This window comes from Stegostoma tigrinum, chromosome 20, assembly GCF_030684315.1.
Source record: "Stegostoma tigrinum isolate sSteTig4 chromosome 20, sSteTig4.hap1, whole genome shotgun sequence".
Lineage (NCBI taxonomy): Eukaryota > Metazoa > Chordata > Chondrichthyes > Orectolobiformes > Stegostomatidae > Stegostoma > Stegostoma tigrinum.
In genome coordinates, this window is record NC_081373.1 from 36,573,247 (window position 1) to 36,594,063 (window position 20,817).

At 40.7% G+C, this 20,817-nt stretch overlaps 1 protein-coding gene across 3 annotated transcripts in view; it reads left to right on the top strand.

The window, feature by feature from the left end:
• tcerg1l (transcription elongation regulator 1 like) overlaps positions 1 to 20,817 on the top strand; it is a 624,439-nt gene that overhangs the window by 521,158 nt on the left and 82,464 nt on the right. For 2 of the 3 annotated variants that reach the window (XM_059653101.1, XM_059653102.1), the window contains exon 13: positions 1,601 to 1,719. In XM_059653101.1, coding sequence (XP_059509084.1) covers positions 1,601 to 1,719 — 119 coding nt within the window. Of the gene's footprint in view, positions 1 to 1,600; positions 1,720 to 15,366; positions 15,488 to 20,817 lie in introns of those variants that run through there. The other variant, XR_009446975.1, reaches the window with a different exon arrangement.

The window sequence follows — 20,817 nt, forward strand, 5'->3', positions numbered from 1 at the left end:
ATTCCTACTTAGACCCCAACCCACAACTCTTTCATTGACTGATCAATGCTGTCATTGGTGCTGCTTCCTGTTCTCATCAGGACTGGAAGAGTTTGTCAGTGTGGCTTCCAATTTCCATCCTTCTCTCACCTTCGCCTGGTCCATTTCTGACTCTTCCCTTCCTTTTTGTGCCTTTACTGTTTGTATTTCTGCAGCTGTGTTGTCCACTATCAAACCAGCGACTATCACAGTTACCTTGATGACATCTTCTCACACCATGAGCTTACCTGGATGCTCATAGCATTACTTGCCTTTTTTACCACAAGTGAGGTGGTATCCCAAGCGAGTGAATAGGTAGTGCAGAAGGGAAGAGCACCACCTCATTCAACAGGACCTACCTGTTGGCGAAGCAGGATGCCAAATTTCTCTTTTCTTTTCCATTTCTGGAGTGAATGTCAGGAGCCATTCACTTAGCCAGACTGACAGTGCTTATCTGGTTGCACAAAAAGACGGCACAACTGCAAGGAATGCCAGTCAATTTTGAGATGTTCCAGCCATGTGAATTGTTCCAGCTACAGTGAATGGTAGGCTGAGGATAGAATGGGATGAGAGGGACACTACAGGAGCAGGCTTGATAGTTCATCTGATGAATTTGCTTGGATATGTAGAGAGGGACCCACACTGATAATCGCTCCAAAAATCTCAGTGCAACCAGCACTTAGCCAAATACACATAAGAGTGAGCCTATTATTTCAGTGTGCTCCTCATGACAACCTAAATTGACCACATTTCTCAGAAAGTTCGATACTCTGTGTGTTATCTTTTTGCTGTTGCAAATTGATCATATTTTGGTTTTAGTAGTTATTCTGAATTTTATTGTATTGATAAGAGTGTAAGAAATCAGTGAGCAACGAAGATCCATGCAGTCCATTAATCTATTCAAAGTCTTTCATGGAGTTTCATCTTCACAGTCATTCACCTATTGATAGACTAAGTCCAAATAAACTAAGTTAAACAGAATGCATGTAGCACACGGTAGGGTGTATTGGATTGCAAAATCAATGCCTTCAATGGATATCAAACCACATTCTAAGCAAAATAACCATTAATTATGTAGTCAGTGCCAAGAGTGGTTTAGTTTCCATAATATGGTAACTGTTTCCAGATAACACATTTGTTTAAAATAGCGATGTTAGCATCTTTTTTCTGTGCTGCTGCTTTGCTTTCATTACAGGAGCACATTAATATGCACATTGTGGACTTTTCTGTTGATATTTAATAAAAAGTATTTCACATGAAATACATCAGAAACTGGTGTATTTTGTGAGGTTAAAATCAGTGAGAAAGCCAGTATTAGATAAAATTAACAATATGTATAATTCAATCAGAGATGACACACATATGCTGAGAACAACTCCAAGAGCGATGAAAATATCTTTATAGTTCATGAAAAGGCATGTTTCAATTCACATTGCTTTCTATAATTAGTATACATTTAATCATTGATTATTTTAGTAACATAATAAATTATCATATTAATGTTGATGACTTGTATTGAATTGGAAAATATTGAGCCTGGCCTTTAGCTTGCAACTCATGTTACATTCCTTTCAAATTAAAGATTTTTGAACAGTTTATCAAAGCAAGAATAAAAGAAGAATATAAGGAGAAAAAGAGCAAACTTCTTCAGGCCAAAGAAGAATTTAGAAAACTTCTAGAAGAATCCAAACTCACTCCCAGGTATGTTATTTCTAAATGCCATATACAGAACATGGTAACATAAATTCCTTAATTAAACTATGAATTACCTCTTCCATCAGGAAAGTAGTTATTGTTTTCTTAAATGAACTAACATCTTGCTTTCAGGAAGATAATATGCTAGATAGTTTGAAATATAATTGAATATTGTACTGATGATTAAAGGTAATCAAAGCCTTTGACAATTAGTTCAACTTCAAAACTATTAATATTTGTTAAAGAGCAAGATTTAACAGAAGAGGCCAACATCCAGGGCCATCCTTAGTTGTTCCTTATCAATAGTCTCAGCAGATTAGTGGAGGCATACACTTGTGATGACTCCAAATCAGAATTCATAAGAGACAGAATTGTTTTAGAAATTGCTGATGAGTCTTTGTTAGATTTATTGTGGTTAAACAAAAAGCCCTTGACCTCAAGAGACCCATGCAGATGGTGGTAAAGCCAAAAACTGGAAGCAACACAGAACAACCTTCAGTGGAGAGGATCAACAGTGGCACGGCAGATCAGCAGAGTCAATTCAATTCTTGTGGTACAAAACCACAAACTAATGAGCTGACCTACTTTACAACATTCGGACCTCCCATCAATGTAAACTGAATCTACTACACCACCAGAATATTCTCATCAGCATGTTACATTGTTAAATTCCAAATCTCATGCATGTTGTTTCTTTGCTGGGTGTGAACTTTGACAGGCTCACAGGGCTCATTATGGAGTAATCCCTGCCCCCAGCCCACGCATAGAAATTGAGGCAGAGGCGGGATGATGCCCAGTAGTTGGCATTAATTACCTACTTAAGGGTGTAAATGGCACACTAGTGGACAGGTCATCGACACCAGCCATTAGCAAAATTGCGCAGGAGTTAGGAGTGGGTGGGTAAGTGGCAAGTAAGCATCTTCTGAATTTAATGCGCTCACCAACATTTCACACACAATAGCTGGAGAGCACATGAACTCCATCTTGAGGATTTCCATTGCCAACCACAAGATTAGATAGATGCTACAAATTATGCCCGTTCCCTGTACTATATATTTGTGATATCTGCAAAAGTCATTTTGCATTGGCAAGCCTACACTTCCAATAAACGGAATGTGTCTTTATGTTCAACAACTAAGACATTAGACCCCAGTGAACAATGTTATAAACATACAGAAGTGGTCAGGGATACTCCCCCGAACTTGCAGAAAAAGTTCAGGTTGACAGAACAAACTACTGTCTGAGATTTAGGACAATTGAAGGAAAAAATATGGAAAAGCAAAAATGGATACATAGATTAGACATTATACATTATTCAACATCCAAAAAAGCCTTGTTTTATTTTGTAACAGGCCTACTTCATTTCAACCAGGAGATGATTCAGTTGTCAGCTGCATCTGCCAGCTCTTGAGAAACAACCCTCACTTTTGATGGTTCAGCCATTAAAGATAGTGGTTCATAGCAGGAAAGCTGATGTTTTAAGGGTCCCAACCTGAAACGTCAACTTTCCTGCTCCTTGAATGCTGCCTGGCCTGTTGTGTTCCTCCAGCTCCACACTGTGTTATCTCTGACTCCAGCATCAGCAGTTCTTAACTATCTCGATCGGCCTTGCAGCTGTAACCCTGAAACATTAGGGTTTTGTCTTCACTCTGCTCATAATCACATGGTGCATTTCTTTGCATATAAGTTTGAGCTGATTCACATGATGTTACATTACTAAGACCTGGCTACAGTTAAACAGAAGAATAAAATATTAGATTAATTAAGGAAAATACTTTGTGTGATTACAACTTAACAAAGTTAATCAAGAAATGCTAATATTCCTACTAATCCTACACTAAATTCTATTGAAAAAGATCCAATCCACTCTTAAAGATTTAAAAATCTCATCGTGGGAAATTGTACTTTGTAGTGCTGCTGGTGGTGGTGTCATGACAGAAACCCAAAATGACATGCTTCCAACCACTTTCAGCACAGACTCCACATGCTGTGATAGGAACTCATACACAAGTGCCACTTCTCCCCTGGAAGCTTAATAACCGATCCCATCATGAGATCAGTCAGCTGTTCCAGCTGATTCCATTCACACTTCAGAAAATTGGTCTGTGCTTGTGTGCTGAATGTTTGTGTTAATCACTCATCCCCAAACAGGCATTCAATAGCATGATCGACCCCTGACTGGTGTTATTTAAAGGTTTGCCATTAACTTGCAGGTGAGCTTGTTTTGGCGTAGCTCTGCTCTGGCAAAGGTTTTGGAAGAGCTGCCTGTGACTTGTCATTGGAGCCTTTCTTGTGAGCTGCTGAATGCATTCAAGGAGATCAGAGAATTCGGTCACCCGACTCTGATGCAGCTGTATCTCTAGGTCTGCAATAAGATTGGGAATTAGAGAGGCTGAAGCAGAGAGGGGAATGTTGAGAGAATGACAGGATGTTGAAGCCTCTACACATATCGACCAATGGTTTTTCAGAATACACTTATCTCCATCTAATCCAAGAGAAACAGAGATGACACAAGTTCAGCAAAGATCAGGGTAGCCACAGAGCTGCAGTATCACTGTAAACATTCGCCACAACCTTGCATCAGGGCCAGTAGCCATAGAGGCCAATGTGATATTTAACTTCTATGCATTTGGATCTCTTCAGACGGGGATGATCAACATATCTAACATCTCGCAGCACACTGTCCACCTATCCATTCAGTGGGTGATGGAGGTCTGCTGCACCAGGAGAAATGAATCTTTCATTTTTTCCAACAGAAAGAAACAGAATGAGAGTGTGTGGCTTTGGCAAGACATCTGGATTCCTGTAATGCAGACTGTAAATGTCTGCCCAGATGTGATCCTGTAGCCTTCTCCATCCCTCTCCTTCTCATTTCCGCCAATAGGGAGAAGTATAGGAACCAAAACCAATATGCAGAGTATTTTAGATAACAAAGTGTGAAGCTGGATGAACACAGCAGGCCAAGCAGCATCTCAGGAGCGCAAAAGCTGACGTTTCGGGCCTAGACTCTTCATCAGAGAGGTGATGAAGGGTCTAGGCCTGAAACGTCAGCTTTTGTGCTCCTGAGATGCTGCTTGGCCTGCTGTGTTCATCCAGCTTCACACTTTGTTATCTTGGATTCTCCAGCATCTGCAGTTCCCGTTATTTCTGATGCAGAGTATTTTATACTGGTGATTGTCTGCTATTCTGACAGAAGCCACATTTTCTTCATGTTAAGGCAGTCAGGCAGTCCATTACGCTTGCACCTCTAAGAACAAACAATGTGTAGCTGCTTGGGAACAAAGAATACACTCTTTGCATATGGTTGATGCAAACATAATGATAGCAGTGTGAACTTGCATGACAGCAAGTGTAGATCGCCTGACCACCTTTTAAACTTCTAATACACTGAGATATTGGCTATTTTATGGGAGGCCCGTATGTGGCCTGAAGGAGTTAGCCATCACCTCCATAGTGGTCTCCAAGATTTGGACAGTCTCCATGATGTGTTGCATCTAGAATCCTCCATGCTTCTTGATAAGGTCAAGACACTGAGACAAAAACAGAAATTGCTGGAGGAACTCAGCATGTCTGGCAGCATCTGTTGTGAGAGAAACAGAGTTAATGCTTTGAGTTCAGTGATTTCCCTGTCTTCCAAGTCTTTAGCATCTGCAGTTCTTTGTTTCATTTTAGTGACAAGAGGTTGGTTAGCACACCAGCAAATGCTTCAAGAATCTTGCTGAGCATCGTCATCAGCTTTCTCCCCTGTTTCAGCCCTCTTCTGAGTCACTTGCAATACATGTATGTTCTTGGTTTCTGGTGTGCTCTCCTTTCTAATGGTCTGCCTGCAGCCCACTCAGGCCTGGTGATTTACCAGGTGTACATGCAAACTCTGGAGTAGTCTCAGTGGCAGCATGTGTTGAAACAAGTGGCAGTACATCTTCCTTAGAAACCTGGTGCAGCTCTCTCTATCTCTCTTCCTCCTGGAGCTGTTGTGGCTGATCAAGTATCAGTACCTTGGAACCTAGAAGGTTTAAATCAGAAAGTGAATTCTGGGTGGGGGAGAAAGAGTTGAGGTGTATAGCAAAAGGCCCACAATAACAGCAACTGAGTTTGATATGATGCTACACAGCTGGAAGAGATTAAGATGAGAGTTAGAAGGAATATATGAGACAAGAATAACAATCACCCTGAATATCAGTGATGCCAAGTACTAATGGCTTTATTTCAGCTGGCCCCAAAATACAGAACACTATTTTCTCCTCTTGTGCTCGTTTTGTTAGTATGGCCTCTGGAAAGATACCAGATTGATGATATTTGGCTCTCCTTATGAAACCAAATGTTTCATTTAGAACAATTGATTTTCCATGCCATTACATATTACTGGTCGTGGATAAATGTAACCTTCACAGGTTTGGATCAAAAACCAATAGATCATTGAATCAGAGCATACTGATGTATTTCAGCCCCATTTTAGTGCCATGCATTCTGTCTTTAACAGTATATGTTCTGATTTTACATTATTATTTATGGATTAATAGGAAATTTAACGCATGTTAAGGATTTGAGTTTCTATCCATTTTCAGCTGAGGAGCTGTCAGAAACATAACTATGGTGCTATCATGTCAGGAAGGATAGAGTAATTACTGTATAGCATGTTGACCAGGGTAGCTACTATTATAAATATAGAAATCAGAATTTATGGTGCATAAAGTTGTTATGAATGTTTGACAAAACTTACAGGAACAATAGGAATTAAAGGCATATAGAGAGAAGGTGTACATAGATGGAACATTTTCTATTGTAGTGCTGTAGGACATATGATGCCCCCTTGATATATGATGATATCCTCACTGTAAGTTTAAAACTAGTGATTAATCACTGCAGGATGATCAGAAATGAATCCTTAATAGATTATACGGTTGTAATCAAAGCATTCCAAGATGTTATGCTTGCTTTAATGACATTCTGCATGTCATTATAATGCAAGTATACGCAATATTTGTAAAACAAAATCAATAAATCAATCATTTGCCTCTGTATTACATCCTCAGGAAATCTAATGCAAAGCTACACAGCAGATTTAGCTCTCGGAGACCTGAGCTGACAAATACTATATTCATGATGAAGATTAAGTTTAAGAAGCTGGTTGAAGATGGTTAATGATCTAATTGCTGCTTCCTACAATTTAGATTTTTTTAAATATTTGGGGCATTTCAGACTCTGGACTGCATGGAAACGAATTAGAATGTATCATCATGTTTCCTCTTGTATGTGATAATATGCATGAATTAAGTTCAACTGTACAGTGTTCAGGAAAATAATGATTTAATTTTGTGCCTGAAATGTTCACATAAAAATATCCCATACTATTGCATGAACAATTTGTGCTTGGAGCAACAACAAAACAACATTATGGGTTTTGTTACACTTGACAAATCTATAGGCTTTAGGGGTTCTTCTTTCTCAATAAAATATATTCTAACTGCAAAATAGTGTACACAAAAGAAAAGAACGTGTTTACCTCTCTTACAGATCTTTTCTAGAAAAACAGATAGGCATGCTCTCTCATCAGATTATGTTGTACCCTTTCAGCTTCTGATTGGCAGAAGTATCTCAGCCCTACAAATCTGTTTGTAAAACTTGATAAATTCACCTTTGTTCATTATTCAATGCTGTTATAAATATTTTCTATCTACCTGTTAGGAGATGGTATTACCCATCGCAACAGGTGGGACTTTACCCCAGCCATCCTAGTTCAGAAGTCAGAACACCACCACTACACCACAAGAGCTGCCAATTCAGTTATAGAGCATTTTGTCAAATGAATAATGATTGTATAAAATAAAGCACTCCCACTAAATATTTAATCAAATGAAGAGAAAACTCGCATGAAATTTAGAATTTAAGCATGTACCATGTGCAATGGGAGTGTTCTGACGGTGTACTATATTCTATTTTCATTGAGCAACTGTCGTGAATTCAGTTTACATTGATGGTGAGACATTTTGTTTTTGTTTAATATGTGCATTTTCCATTCTGAGCTCAATATTTGATGACTGTTGGTGCTCAACGGGACATTCTTCCATAATTCAATATTAATTTACGTCAACTTAGCATACTCATTCTGAGACTTTTGAGTGAATTGTATAGGAAATGCAAATTCTCATACTGATTCAGGAGATAGTCTTCTGTAATGAATTGAGAGAAAGCTGCTTGTGTTTAATAAAATCAGAAGTAGCTGGAAAAACTCAGCAGGTCAGGCAACATCTGTGGCAAGGAAGCAGAGCTAATGTTTTGGGTCTAGATACTCTTACTCATAGATTTCCTATAGTGTGGGGACAGGTCCCACAAGTCCATACCAACTCCCCAAAAATCATTCTACACAAACTCACCCATCTACCCTATCCCTGGAACCCTGGATTTCCCATGGCTAACCCACCTAATCTACATATCCCTGAACACTATGGGCAATTTAGCATAGCCAATCCACCTACCCTGCACATCTTTTGACTGTGAGAGAAAACCGGAGCACCTACAGGAAACCCAAGCAGACACAGGGAAAATGTGCAAAATCCACACAGACAGTCGCCTGAGGGTGGAGTGGAAACCAGGTCTCTGGTGTTGTGAGGCAGCAGTATTAACCACTCAGCCACCGTACTACTCTGTTCTGAAGAAGAGTCACTGGATGTGAAACATTGACACTGCTTTCTCTCCACAGATGGTGCCAAGCCTCTTTAGTCTCCTGATTTTGTTTCTGATTTCCAGCATTCATACTGCTTTGTGTTTATTTCCATGCTACTTATGTTTACTTTGGTTTACAAATGCCCTTTTTGTGAAATTATCCACCCAAAGAAGAAAATTGATGCATTTCCGAGTGCTCATCGTGGTAAATACAATATTTTTTAAAGTAATGAAATACAGTTAAAGCAAATTGCACCTGATGGAATGCTGTTAAATTATATGGAGAAACTGTTCCAGCTAAACTTTGGGACACTGCACTGCACTTAACAGAGCATGAATGATTTATCCATATAATTTGGTAAGCAATAAAAGTGATGAAGTGACGATTGTTTAGCTCTCTCTGCCAGATATATTTTGTTTGTTCGTGGGAATCAGCATTGCTAGCAAGGTCACCACTTGTTCCTCATCTTTAATTGTCCTTTGAGCAGTTGAAAGTCAACTGCTTTCCTGTGTGTCTAAAAGCACATGTAGGCTCGACCAGGCAAGGGTGACCAATTTCATTCTTAAACATGAGTGAACCAGATAGGTTTTTACAACAATCAATGATAGTTTAATGCTATCATTGTATTGATACCAGTTTTCAACTCCAGATCTTTCAAATTAATTAGAATTATATAACTTAAATTCCAGCAACTGCCATAGAGTAACTTGAATCTTTTGTCCCCAGAGGATTAGGCTTGGTCTCTAGATTACTAGTATATTGGTATAGCCATGCCCATCTTGCCTAAATCCCAAGAAATTAGATTGAAGAAGGTTCCCCTGCTCTAGAACTGGCAAACTTGAGGCACACCCTATATGGAGGTATGCAGCCTACATTTCAATGTGATGGCAAGTTGTGGACAGTTTCTGGCATTACCAGAGTATAATTGACTTTATGCCCACTCTGTTGCAGTGGATGGTGCACCCATGGATGGTGATTAGGAGGGTTTGGGTAATTACGATTGAGCTGACCGGGGCCATATGTTCTCCTTCTGTGCGACAATGAGAGCTGAGAGAATTACTGCCCAATATGGTGGATAGCATGCTTCCAGCTTTGATTAATTCCTAGCACAAATTATGCATCCGATAAATACTTTTGGGGATGTTTTGTTCTTGTAATCAGCTCAATCTCATCATTTTATGCTGGAGAGTTTGCAGCTGCGTTAATTGAGATATTTAGGACTGCCTTAAGGATTTTTTTAAAATTAAAAATGAACTTGTGTTTTTATAACATCTTTCAGGATCCAGGATGTCCCAAAGCACTGCATTGCTAATGTCACACTTGTTTCATGATTTACATCAAGCACTGTCTTACAAACAGCAATGAGATAGGTAACCAGATAATGTGTTTTCATAATACTGACTTAGGGATAACTGTTGCATGCGAAACCATTTCTGTTATTCAGTGCAGCACATCCTTGGTAATACACAGAAGTGTCAACCTGGATTGCGTGCTCATGAAGTTGGATTGGGACGTGAACTTTCAACTTTCTGTATGTAATCTTTTTTATATTCACTTGTGGGATTTGGGCGTTGCTGACTGGCCAGCATTTGTTACCTGTCCCTAGTTCCCCTTGAAAAAGTGGTGGTGAGTTTCCTTCTTGCACTGCTGTAGTCCACATGCTGTAAGTTGACCCAGAATGTCCTTAGGGTGGAATTTCCAGGATTTTGACCTGGTCACACTGAAAGATCAGAGATATATTTCTAAGTTGGGATTGTGAGTGGCTTGGAGGTGGTGTTCCCATATATCTGCTGCCCTTGTCCTTCTAGATGGAAGTGGTTGTGGATTTGGAAAGTGCTGTCTAAGGATCTTTGATGAATTTCTGCAGTGCGTCTTGTAGATAGTGCACATTGCTGCTACTGAACATCAGTGGTGGGGAGTGTATGCTCGTGAATATTGTGCCACTGAAGCAGGCTGCTTTGTCTTGGTTGACTTCGAGTTTTTTGAGTGTTGTTAGAGCTGCACCTATTGCATCATACTCCTGCCTTGTAGATTGTGGACAGTCTTTGGGGAGTCAGGAGGAGAGTTACTTGGTGGTATTCCTAGCCTCTGACCTGCTCTTTGTTTATTTTGTGATGATATTATGACTCTAACCGGTTTCTTTTGTCCTTTCTTTTTGTGAAGGTATGTTGATACAGAGAAGACAATCAGTCTGCTGCCAAGCCAATAAAGTAAACAGGTCGTGAGGCCATTTTTTAAAAATTGGAGCAATGTAAGCAGCCTGAAGGGTCGAGTCAAACTCCCACAGAACCAGGGTCTTTTTTTTAGTTTTAACCTTCAGTAGCAGTTGCTGAGATTTTGAACTTGTTGTGGAAGTTCTTATTCCTCTTTCTGTTACAGCTAAAAGCTGGGGTTTTGTTCCTGCTGTTAGAATTGCCTGTGAAGCAATCTATTTTACTGAATTTGCCTTTGCCAAGTGTGTGTTGATGGGATGTCACTATATTAGAATAATTAATTAGTAGTAGTTACTACGCATATATAATTTTGCTAAACATTTCAATAGAGTTGAGCCAATTCCTTTCTTTTATTTTTATAATGTCTGTATTTTAACAGTAGTGTAAGAATAAAGTGTGTGTTTACTTAAAGTTGAGTAGTTTCACCAACCAACTTGCATCTGGGCTGCAAGGCCTTACACTTACATTTAAAATAAGAAAAGGTTAAGGTCTGGGCTACCTTCTTAATGTAATTTGAGGAGGTTTGGACTGGTCCATTATGTTTGGTGACTGGGGTGACCACTATCACCTGATCCTTGGAAGGTAGTCTTCTTCAGAAGGTTGCACATGTCAGCAACCTTCCTGATGTACTTGTGCTCAGTAATGGCCAAGAGGATTATCCTTTGCCTATGTACCCTGCATTGTGATAATCGCCTCCTACAATGCTTATGTTCTGAACAGTGGCTGCTGGTTGTGGAGAGTACTGCTTCAGTGTTGTTCTTACAGGCTCCCATTCTACTGTGAAGACTGACAACTGGGAAGTGCTCATCAAAGGCAAAATACTCCAAGGGAGCAATAATGACCTTGAAAGTCCTTGAAATCACCCCCAAAGCAGTGACTGCCCACTCTCAGAATAGGTTTTGTTAGCAATAGCCTCCCACTGAAGCAAGGAAGCATTTTTCTATATTCAAAGCCTTTTTTGCCTATCAATCTCCCAACCCTGTTAAGTTCTGTTATTCTCTGCCTTGTTATCCCAGGTGAGTCCCATGAGCCTGGGAAACCTGTACACATAACAATTGAAATCAGAATTCTGAGTTAGTTAGTATATTTAAATGGCAGACAATTCTGTCCCACAGGATTTCCCATCTGCTGAAGAATAGGCTCAGATTAAAATGGCAGTGAGTTCCTGCTGCTCCCAAGCATGCTGAAAGTTTCAGCTGTTTTGACCTGCTGTCAACTCACTCATGCTGTCAGGTTAAAATTCCTGCCATTAGGCCAACATTATAGCTCTCTCACACTGCAATGGAAACTTAATAGGCTGAATTGAATATCAGGAAATACTTGATTCTGACTGCATTCTGATTTTGAAATCAGTTGTTTGTAACTTATAGCAATGAACATACCACTGTCCTTGCAAGGCATTTAAACAAACAAAATAAAGCTCGTCTTATTACGTGCAAGCACTCCATATACACAATGAAATGCTCCATAATCCAGACCCAAATGCATTGGAACCGTTTTCACAAGGGAAACTGCACAATACTTGAAACACTTCAATTCATAAAGAGAAATTAGTATGATGTTACATTGAGAAAACCATTGAATAAAGTTACAGTCACGTCCTATGCTTCATTGTGATATCCTGACTCAGTACCTAACGTTGAGTATAAAATGCAAGATTGAAATATTATTTTCCCTTGCACCTATATATCATCTATTTGAGTGTTCAAACTAAATGGCAGGATAAAATCAGAAAGTCAGCTAATAGTAGGGACAGAAGATATCGGGGCAGTATTAGGCCATTTGGCCCATCGAAGTCTGCTCCACCATTCAATCATGGCTTATATGGTCCTCACTCCCATTTTCCTGCCTTCTCCCTGTAATTCTTCAACCGATTATCAACTAAAAATATAACTTTTCCTTAAATTTATTCACTGTCCCAGCATCCACCGCAATTTGGGATAGCCAATTCCACAGATGCTCAACCCTTTGGGAGAAGTAGTTTCTCCTCAACTGTGTTTTAAGTTTGCTACCCCTTATCCTAATACTATGACCCCTCATCCTAGAATTCCCCACAAGAGGAAGCATGTGCACTATGTCAATTTTATCTATAACTTTTATCACCATGAATACTTCAATTTGATCTCCCCTCATACTTCTAAATTCCAGACAGTGTAGGCCTAAACTGTTCAATCTCTCTTCAACCAACAAAGCCCTCATCTCTGGGATCAATCTAGTGAACCTCTTCTCCAATGCTTCCAATGCCACTACATTTTTCCTCAATTAAAGGGATCTAAACTGTGCACAATACTCCAGGCATAGTCTCACCAATGCCTTATATAGTTGCAACAATACTTCCTTACCTTTATATTCTATTACTTTAGCTATAAAAGCCAACATTCCATTCTCTTTCTTTATTATCTGCTGTACCTGCATGCTAGTTTTCTGTGACTCATGAACGAGGACACCCAGATCCCACTGCACTGAAGCATGCTGAAATCTCTCCCCATTTAGATAATATGTCGCCTTCCCATTTTTCCAACCAAAATACATAATCTCACGCTTACCTGCATTAAATTCCATCACCACATTTTGGCCCACTCTCCTAACCTATCTATATCCATTTGTATGGTTCTTATTTCCTCATTGCAATTTAATGTCCCACCTACTTTTGTGTCATCTGCAAATTTGGTGATAGAGCCTTCTCTCCCTCTTTCCAAATCATTAATGTAGATTGTAAATAGCTGAGGTCCAAGGACTAAATGGCATGGCACCCCACTTGTTACTTCTTGCAATCCAGGAAAAAACTCATTTATGCTGACTTTCTGTTTTCTGTCATCAGTCAGCCACCTATCCAAACTAATAAATTACCCCATCCCATATGATCCAACCTTGTGGATTAACCTTTTGCACAGCACCTTATCACATTCCTTTCAGAAGTCCAGATGTATAACATGTACATATGTTATATGTTATAGGTAACGTGGAAAAAAAACATCCAGTTTTCTCTTACTTATTCTGTCATTTGTTTCGGTAGCCCATCCCCAGCATTCAACATGAACACAATGTTCATGCCCTTGAAAACTGATTTTGGATCGCAAAGCCAAAACTAATTTTGTCTCGCTACCTTGTTTATATCTTGATTAGTATTGCTCAATGCTGCATTTTGATGTGGGTTTTATGAATGTGTGATGACAATGGGGGAAGCTCATAGCCCAATAGTATTATTGTTACACCAGTAATAAAGAGAGTGAGTAATATTTTGGAGACCTGGTTTCATAACGAAGTTCACGGCAGATGGTGGAATTTGAATTCAATAAAAATCTTAATTTTCAGGAAAAAAAACATTTCATTCATTAATGTCTTTTAGGTTGCCAAATGTCTCCCATCAGCCAAACAACATAGCCTAGCAGTTTGGTCACAAAGGACCCATTTTACAGCAGAAAATATTTGCTGTAGAGTTCATGAATACTGATTCCATGTCTCAAATTCATCTCATCTTATATTGGTCCAGGCTGCTCACTAGGTGGCCGGGACATGGCCTGGAAACTGCTATTAGGAACACTGCATGTATAAATCCACAGAATGATGTAAAAAAGGTTTGTTCCTCTGGATGCAAACAACATTGAAAGCTCTCTACCAAACCCAGTTCTAATCTGGCTTGACAGGTTGCTGCCTTCCCAGCAGGGATTCGGAGTTGGCCAATCTATTCACTCAGAACTATGTAAGTACACAGAAATCTCCCACCACAAATATTAACAACCACACCAATGTGCAAGTATACTGCTGTGTACATGAGAAGGCAAAGTCTTTGGTAAGGTTATTTGCAGCTACAACAGTTAGTTTATTCTCCAACTGAGGTTCTCTGTTCTTTGCCTTTAAGAATCATAATTAATAGACCCTTTCATTGCCTCAATGCATGTAAATAGTGCCCTGCGTGAGTAAGAAATGCCTTTGGTTTTTGCAAACACAAGGAACGTCAAATTCCAATGTTTATTCTTCTTGATATGCAAAGACGGTACAGAAATGTTTTACGTGAAGATTTTTTATAAATAAAGTACATTTTTACAACTAAAAGCTACAGTTATATCATCATGAAGCAGTTTTGGATTACAGTGAAATTACTTGGACATACAAATCTTTAACGAACAATCAACAAAGTTTCATCATTTATTGAATCAAATGCTTTGTTTGGCTCTTTGTATACAATGAAGAATTCTAGTACTGTTCTTGACACTTTTGAATTTACTTGTTAGCAAAAAACAGAGAAGCCTAGACACAACTTTGTTTAACATGGGGACTTTGTGGTGTTGCCATTGTCAACATGGTCTTGAGGGTAGGTGGTCAGATTTTAGTGATCTGTCAAGCCACAATGATTGCCTCCAACTTTTTCCACAGCCTTCCAGCGTGTGGTGAGACACATAGTCTTGCTTCACTTGTTTTTCTGTTGGTGACAGTTTTGATACTTGGAAAGCCTATCTTGCAACTACATCTCAGCCAAAGTTGCTGGATTGTAACCCGATTACTTATTTCTGCTGTTATTTCATCTGCAGTCATTCCTCCATATGTGCGAGGGTTCCGATTCTGAGAAATCCTGTGTATGACGAAATTTGACAGTGTGGAGCCCCGTAAAAATAGATTAAAAATCCCAGATACATGAGTTTGCCCGTGGATGTTGAATTTTGTTGCTATTTACTTTTGGCGTGGATAGACAAATTCACAAGTTGTGAACTCGCAGATGCCCAGCGTTTACTGCATATCAGCCGGGTGGAAGTGAGGTCATAGCGCAGAGGCAGTTGGGAAGGTTGGTGAGTGCTAATTAAGTACTTACCTCGAAGCCAGCAGTCCTTTTTGCAGCAAAGAGCGGTGGGATCCGGGTGGAAGTGAAGTCGCAGCACAGAGGCAGTCGGGAAGGTTGGTGAGTGCTATTTAAGTACTTACCTCAAAGCCAGTGGTCGTTTTTGCAGCAGAGAGCGGCAGGAGCTGGGTAGAAGTGAGGTCGCAGCACAGAGGCAGTTGGGAAGTTTGGTGAGTGCTATTTAAGTAGGCGTGTTCGAGGCCCCAGGTCCTACATGGGAGGGCCTCCCTCCCGCCCTCCTCCTCTAACCTAATTAAGAGTCCACAGACTCGCAGCAAGATAAAAGGGGGGTTGAGGGAAATGTATGGTGTGAGAAGTGCGCGTCTTTGGCTCTGGAGTGTTGGTGAAGAGGCTGAGTGAGGCGATTACGCCACTGGTGAAGACGGTGCAGACATGACTGCCAAGCTGATTCAGTGTGCATCGTGCATGATGTGGGAGGTCAGGGACACTGATGATGCCTCTGGCTCCTGTAGCTGTGGCAAGTGTGTACAGATTCAGCTTCTGAAGGAGCATGTTGCAGCACTAAAGGAAGAGCTAGATGACCTCAGGCTCATCCGAGAGAATGAGAATTTTATGGACAGGAACTTGAGCGAGGTCATTACACTAGGGATACCAGAAGAGAGAAGGGAGATGACGATGAGGAAGGAAGAGATGATTCAAGTACAAGAAACTCCGGGAGAAGCACCTCTTGTGAACGGGTTGACTCTCTTGGAAACTGTCGAGACAGACGACACTGCCAGTCCAAGAGGCGGACAGGTCTGCCAATCGAAAATTGGCGTCGAGGCAGAGGCAAGGAGGCAGACATCATGTAGAGCTATGGTAATAGGGCACTCCACAGTGAGAGGGACTGAAAGGGGCTTCTGTGGCAACAGGCGGGATTTGAGGATGGTGTGTTGCCAGGATCCAGGACGTCACCGAAAGAATGCAGAGAATCCTCAAGGGTGAAGGTGAAGAGCCAGAGGTGGTGGTGCATGTCGGCACAAATGATGTCGGGAAGAAAAGAGGGACATTCTGCAGCCGGACTCCATAGAACTCGGAAGAAGGCTAAAAAGCAGGACTTCCAGGGTGGTCGTCTCCTGTTTCCTTCCAGTTCCTCGGGCTGGAGAGGGCAGGAACAGGAAGATAATGGATTTGAACATGTGGCTGAGGAACTGGTGCAGAAAGCAAGGATTTAAATTCTTGGATCACTGGGGTATGTTTTGTGGTGAGGATAAATTATACAAGAGGGACGGGTTGCACCTCAATAGGTGGGGGGACCAGCATTCTGGCAGGCAGGTTTGCCACTGCATCACCGGTGTGTTTAAACTAAGAAAGACAACAGAATCAACCAAGCAGAAAACTCAAGAAGGGTTCGTACAGAATGGTCAGGTGAAATAGGGATTGATAGGAACGGTGAGGGGAGTAACAAATTAAAAATATTATATATGAATGCACGAAGCATAAGAAATAAGGTGGATGAGTTTGAGGCTCAGTTGGAAGTTGGCAAGTATGATGTTGTGCGGATAACTGAGAAGTGGCTTCAAGTGGACAGGGCCTGGGAAATGAATATTCAAGGCTATACGTGCTATCGAAAGGACAGACTGTCGGGCAGAGGGGGTGAGGTGGCCCTGTTGATGCGGAATGATATTCAGTCCCTTGTGAGGGGGGACATAGAATCAGGAGATGTAGAGTCAGTATGGATAGAGCTGAGGAATTCTAAGTGTAGAAAGGCTATAATGGGAGTTATCTACAGGCCTTCAAACAGTAGTCTGGATGTAGGGTGTAAGTTGAATCAAGAGTTGAAATTGGCCTGTCGCAAAGGTATTACTACAGTTGTAATATTCAAGTACAAGAGACCCTGGGGGAAGTACCTCTCGAGAACAGGTTGACTCTCTTGGAAGTAGACTGGGAGAAGCAGGATGGTACTGGACCCCAAGAAAGGGAGTTTGTAGAGTGCCTCCGAGATGGATTCTTGGAACAGCTGGTACTGAAGGCTACCAGGGAGAAGGCAATTCTGGATCTGGTGTTATGCAACGAACCGGATTTGATCAGGGACCTCAAAGTAAAGGAGCCATTAGGAGGTGGTGACCATAACATGATAAGTTTAAACCTGCAATTTGAGAGGCAGAACGGAGAATCGGAAGTGTTAGTATTGCAGTTGAACAAAGGGAACTATGGAGCTATGAGGGAGGAGCTGGCCAATGTTCAATGGTTCAATACGCTATCAGGGATGGCAGTGGAACAACAATGGAAGGTATTTCTGGATATAATGCAGAAGGTGCCGGATCAGTTCATTCCAAAGAGGAAGAAAGATCCTAAGGGGAGGCAGGGGCAGCTGTGGCTGACGAGGGAAGTTAAGGACTGTATAAAGATAAAAAAGAAGTATAACATAGCAAAGATGAGCGGGAAGCCAGAGGACTGGAAAGATTTTAAAGAGTAACAGAGGATAACTAAAAAGGCAATACGTGGAGAAAAAATGAGGTACAAAGGCAAACTGGCCAAAAATATAAAGGAGGATAGTAAAATCTTTTTTAGGTATGTGAAAAGAAAAAAAATGGTTATGACTAAAATTGGGCCCTTGAAGGCAGAAATGGGTGAATTTATTATGGGGAACAAGGAAATGGCAGAATAGTTGAATAGGTACTTTGGATCTATCTTCATGAGGGAAGACACAAGCAATCTCCCAGATGTTAGAGTGGCTGAAGGACTTGGGGTAATGGATGAACTGAAGGGAATTTATATTAGGCAGGAAATGGTGTTGGATAGATTGTTAGGTCTGAAGGCTAATAAGTCCCCGGGACCTGACGGTTTGCATTCCAGGGTACTTGAGGAGGTGGCTCTAGAAATCGTGGATGCGTTGTAATTATTTTCTAATGTTCTATAGATTCAGAATCAGTTCCTGCGGATTGGACGGTGGCAAATGTTGTCTCACTTTTCAAGAAAGGAGGGAGAGAGAAAACAGGGAATTATAGATCGGTTAGCCTGACATCAGTGGTGGGAAAGATGCTGGAGTCAATTATAAAAGATGAAATTACGAATCATTTGGATCGCAGTAACAGGATAGGTCAGAGTCAGCATGGATTTACGAAGGGGAAATCGTGCTTGACTAATCTTATGGAATTTTTTGAGGATTTAACTATGAAGATGGACAAGAGAGAACCAGTGGATGTTGTATACCTGGACTTTCAGAAAGCCTTTGATAAAGTCCCACATAGGAGGTTAGTGAGCAAAATTAGGGCACATGGTATTGGGGGCAAAATACTGGCTTGGATTGAAAATTGGCTGGCTGACGGGAAGCAAAGAGTAGTGATAAATGGGTCCCTTTCAGATTGGCAGGCAGTGACGAGTGGGTTTCCACAAGGTTCAGTGCTGGGACCGCAGCTATTTACAATATATATTAATGATATTGATGAAGGCATTAAAAGTAATATTAGCAAATTTGCTGATGACACAAAGCTGGGTGGCAGGGTGAAATGTGAGGAGGATGTTATGAGAATACAGGGTGACTTGGACAGGCTAGGTGAGTGGACGGATGCATGGCAGATACAGTTTAATGTGGATAAATGTGAGGTTATTCACTTTGGTGGCAAGAACAGGAAGGCAGATTACTATCTCAATGGAGTCAAGTTAGGTAAAGGGGAAGTACCACGAGATCTGGGTGTTCTTGTACATCAGTCAATGAAAGCAAGCATGCAGGTACAGCAGGCAGTGAAGAAAGTTAATGGCGTGCTGGCCTTCATAACAAGAGGAATTGAATATAGGAGTAAAGAGGTCCTTCTGCAGCTGTACAGGCCCCTGGTGAGACTGCACCTGGAGAATTGTGTGCAGTTTTGGTCTCCAAATTCGAGGAAGGACATTCTGGCTATTGAGGGAGTGCAGCGTAGGTTCACGAGGTCAATTCTGGAATGGCGGGACCATCATATGTTGAAAGATTGGAGCAACTGGGCTTGTATACACTTGAGTTTAGGAGGACGAGAGGGGATTTGATTGAGATGTAGAAGATAATTAAAGGTTAGACACTCTGGAGGCAGGAGGCATATTTCCGCTGATGGGTGAGCACAGAACCAGAGGACACAGTTTAAAAATAAGAGGTAGGCCATTTAGAATAGAGTTGAGGAGAAAATTCTTCACCCAGAGAGTGGTGGATATATGGAATGCTCTGCCCCAGAAGGCAGTGGAGGCCAAGTCTCTGGATAGTTTCAAGAAAGAGATAGATAGAGCTCTTAAAGATAGTGGAATCGAGGGTTATGGGGATAAGGCAGGAACAGGATACTGATTGTGGATGGTCAGCCATGATCATAATGAATGGTGGTGCTGGCTCAAAGGGCTGAATGGCCTACTCCTGCACCTATTGTCTATTGTCTATTGTCTATTATCATTACAACACCTTGTACAGTCAGATTTGGCACCACTAATTTTAACATTACTATCCTTTATTCATATAGCTTTAAACACCACAATCGTACTGCCATTATTAAACTCTGTGACCCCCACCCTTGACTAATTTGCTTGATTTTACTTAGATCACAATTCTACAACCTTCACTGTGTATCCTTGCTGAGCTGTCTCTCCTACTATTACTTTAAAGCCCCGGCTACTGCACTAGTTGCTTGATTTGTTAGGATGTTGATCCCAGCCTGCTTTTAGGGGATTCCATCTTCTGGAATAGCTTCCTCTTTCTCACTGTGAACAATGCCCCTTTTATCGGCATCTTGTGCAACGTGGAAAGTGATTCTAGCTACTTTGTTCTGCACAAATTGGTTTCTATATTTCCTGAATTAAAACTATGTTTTTGAGGGATTTGTGCCAAATGCAGGCAAATGGGACTGCTTTTATTTGGGAAACTTGGTCAGCATGGTCAAATTGGACAAGGGTCCGTTTCTGTGTTGTATGTCTCCGTGACAATATAAAATCAAGAACACTTGGCACACTAATATGCAATACATCTAAAATAATTGTTAGTCTGAAATCATCTAACAGGTTAAGGTTTGAACAATATGATTACAAGAAGACTTGCATTTCGATTCATAGCAAATAATCTAATTCATGTGTACATGAACTAATGAGCGAATCTAGTTACTTGAACTACTTTATAAATACGCAAGCTAATGGGTCTCACTGACTTGTCTTCATGCTGGGGACACTGGACTGCTGACACTTGGAGCTCTGACTCAAATTTCAAGTCCTCAATCTGAAGAACCCAGTCTGATTGAGAAAGCCCAACAAGTGGAACAGAGTCCCTGACATTAATCATATTCTGGGTACATGCTGTATCATCATTTCATAGTCCTTTCAATAATTTTCCAAACATTCCGTTATGCAGAAAATAAGTTGGAAGCATCTCTAACCTCCTGTGTTAAATATTTTAAAAATGATTTCCACAGACAATCAAGGTCATGCAGTTAACTACC